At 32.1% G+C, this 3,176-nt stretch overlaps 1 protein-coding gene across 1 annotated transcript; it reads right to left on the minus strand.

Moving 5' to 3' along the window:
* Positions 1-319: 319 nt before the first annotated feature.
* LBD15 (LOB domain-containing protein 15) lies at positions 320-2,616 on the minus strand. Its single transcript, XM_039037159.2, has 3 exons — positions 2,395-2,616; positions 1,602-1,872; positions 320-894 (listed from the first exon to the last, which is right to left on the minus strand). The coding sequence occupies exons 1-3, from the start codon at positions 2,406-2,408 to the stop codon at positions 448-450; spliced, it is 732 nt and encodes a 243-aa protein (XP_038893087.1). The 5' UTR covers positions 2,409-2,616; the 3' UTR covers positions 320-447.
* Between the last annotated feature and the right edge of the window lie 560 nt (positions 2,617-3,176).

Here is a 3,176-nt window from a genome sequence, read left to right on the forward strand (position 1 = left end):
CGAGAATAGTGCAAAAATAAATTTATGCAAATCTAGGCTTAAATAATGACAAGAAAAGTATTTATTTTAAATGATAAAACTATTGAAAATATTTACAAGAGCAAAATGTTACTGTCTATCAGTGATGGATTGCAATAGGCCATGATCACATCTATCACATACATTAAATAAATGTCTATTACAACCTATCATTGATAGATGGTGACATTTTACTATCGTTGTAAATAAATTGACTCATTTTCCTTTATTTAAAAACAGCCGAACAAAAATTATACCAAAATGTGAAGATATGAAGACTAAGTAAATTATAATGGGAAAAAATTGATGTATTGAGCCTTAAGAGAAAAAAAAAATTACCAAAAAGGAGGGCCTTAAATTTCACCCCAACTTTTCTTCCAGTCTTATTGCATGTAAAATTGCCTTTCTTTAAACCCTACAATAATAATGCTAAGAATTCAATTGATGAGTAGTACTAGAAGTACTAACAAAGTAGGCAATATTTTCATCACTTGAGATAGTACTATAATCAGCCGTGGCTGCCACCGCCGGCCGGTTGTACAAGGAGGAGGAAGAAGAAACATCATGATGAGGTGGTGGAGGTAGCGGTGGTGGCGGAGGCGGTGGTGGCACAGCGACCGAAACGACCTCCGTAGAAGATGAAAGAAAAGGCAAATGTTGTTGTTGAGGAGAAGAGTGAATCATATTATTAGCTTCTCTTAATTTGTGTCTTAAAATCTCAGCTCTCACTGCATTGAGTTCAGCTTGTAAAGCTTGAATTTGGTGTTGTAGGGCTGAAATGGCGCCCATACAGCCATAAACAGGATCTCTTAACCTCACATTAGCTTCATAAACTAAGCTGTTTGCAGCATCCGCTCTTTGATTCTCGGAAACTTCCTGCAAAAATCGTTCGTCGTATTATATTCCATCATAGTATGTAATTACAAGTTTAATTTCTAAACGTTTAATATCGTGTCTATTTAGCCTTTTATATACTTTAAATAGTTTCTAACAATTTCTTAAACCATCGCAAATTTGGCCGATTTAGTTTCTATACTTTAAAAAATTTATAATTTTGGTCTTTAAACTTCCCATTCATAAGTTCACATGACATACAGGTTGGAGATATATTATTTAAGGAATGTGTGCAAGGTAGTTTTAAGAATTATTTCTTTAAATAATACAATCAACCACCTTAAATAAATGGGGTTAATTGATGACATGGACTTATTAGACACATGAATGGAAGCCAATCAAGATTTTATTTGAAAGGTTAAATTACAAATTTAGTTCATATGTTTTTGATAAAGTTAGAATTTAATCTCTATAGTTTTTTAGAACACATTCCTACAGTTTGATAAAGCTCTCGTAAATAGTTCACGACAAAATTTTAACTTTTAAAACCATAGGGACTAAATTTGACCTTAATCTAAATCATATAGACCAAGTTTATACCTAACATATTATAAACGTTCTAAACGACAATAGCTAAGACAAGATTATGAACATTCAAATTTACAGGAACACTAAACGTTGACACTAACATATATTTCAAAAGTTTAAAGAACGTAACTTATAAATCTGTAATATAAATGATTTTTTACCATAAGCATCTTCGAGACGTTGCTAGCGCCGAAAACCTTGTGAACAGAGGCAAATTTATGGGGCTCATGGGGGGAGAAGTATGGGGAGAATGGGCATTCTTGAGCACATCTTCTTCTTAAGAGTTTGCAGGCTGCACATGGAGTAATGGTGTTGAGAGCTCCAGGAGGACCCTGCAATGAGTGTCTTCTCCCCATAATTTGTTGGGGAGGAATACTTGATGATACATCTGTCTCTCTCTTTATCTTCTTCGCTATCTCGTCAAATCTCTCTCTACATAAACCGTCACGAAAAAAATAAAGAGAAGAAAAAAAAAATAGTGTCAATCCTCCTAGGTAAATCTAGAGGTAGGTTCTAGATCGAAATATAATCGTTTAATTTCTCTCTCATATATTTAACGGTATAAAACCGTCAACCAATGTAACTCAACAATTAAAATATTTCAGTCGTTTTTTAGCATACCTAACAAGTGAGACATTGTAACTTTTTCTATCAAGTCGAAAGTTTGAATCCTCACTTCAAAATTGTAAACACAAAAATTAAATCTTCACAAACGTTTTAATTTTTTAAAGAAAATATGAAAACTACGAATTGTTCTAACCCTCCTCCCCCAATAAAAAGAAAAAAAAAACTCGAACATATCTCAACGGTTAACACGTGAGTAACTTTCTCCTTTCTCCATGAGAACGAACGAAGTTGAATCTTCCGACCCCACAATTAAACCGAGAAAAAAATTGTGAGCCACATTGTTCCGGCTCGAAATAATATCTCCAAAGAGGAATGATTTTTTCTTACCTTTCTTTGGACATTCAAGCATGCTCTGGTCTTCACTTAAGGTCGAAATTGCCCAGAAAGAAGGTCAAGAGGGAAAGTATAGATAAAAAGAGAGAGATCAAAGAAAGAAGAAGGAAGAAAGAAAGAGAGAAGTAAAGTTCAACTACTTTGTAATGGTGATATGAGGATCTGGATCATCTCTGTAGCTGGTGTACGAGGATTATTCCATGAAAGATCTAGAAAAAGAAAGAGAAACAAAGAAAAAAGAGAGAATGAAAGAAAATTATAATACAATATATACATATATAGCTCGTGTATGACCTAATCTGAACATAGTTCGATCGTAATTGACATGTACTTTTTTCTTCGAAGTTGAAAGTTTTAAATTTCTCCATTGTCGAAAAAAAAAAACTTTATGTAATATTAATTGGCTCACGTGTGAGTGTTTTGACTTTGGCAATTAATTAATTGCATGTGGGATGAGGAGGAGTTTGCTTACTTTTTAGGGAGATCCGAGAATACTTAACGGTCTATTTGATAGGTAATTTAAAAATAAGAGATTCAATTAAAACAAAGTTGTATTTCATGTTTTCATATTTTTGTTTGGTAATAGATTTAGAAATTGAGTTCTAATTAAAATAATTATTTGAGATGTGTTGTGATATTATATTTATAAAATTATATAATTATGTTGACTGTAGACTATTATTAATTAATATATAAACATGTTTTATGTTAAAAGTAATTACATAATACATATTTTAATCTTGTAAAAAATAAATTGAGTTTTATAACATGACATA

The sequence above is a fragment of the Benincasa hispida genome, chromosome 7, assembly GCF_027475165.1.
Source record: "Benincasa hispida cultivar pf3 chromosome 7, pf3_genome.v1.1, whole genome shotgun sequence".
Lineage (NCBI taxonomy): Eukaryota > Viridiplantae > Streptophyta > Magnoliopsida > Cucurbitales > Cucurbitaceae > Benincasa > Benincasa hispida.

Excerpts from the sequence above, each read along its gene's own strand:
- LBD15 (XM_039037159.2), bottom strand. Across the intron at positions 895-1,601 it reads ACGTCTCGAAGATGCTTATG|GAAGTTTCCGAGAATCAAAG; the intron begins GTAAAAAATCAT and ends CGATTTTTGCAG.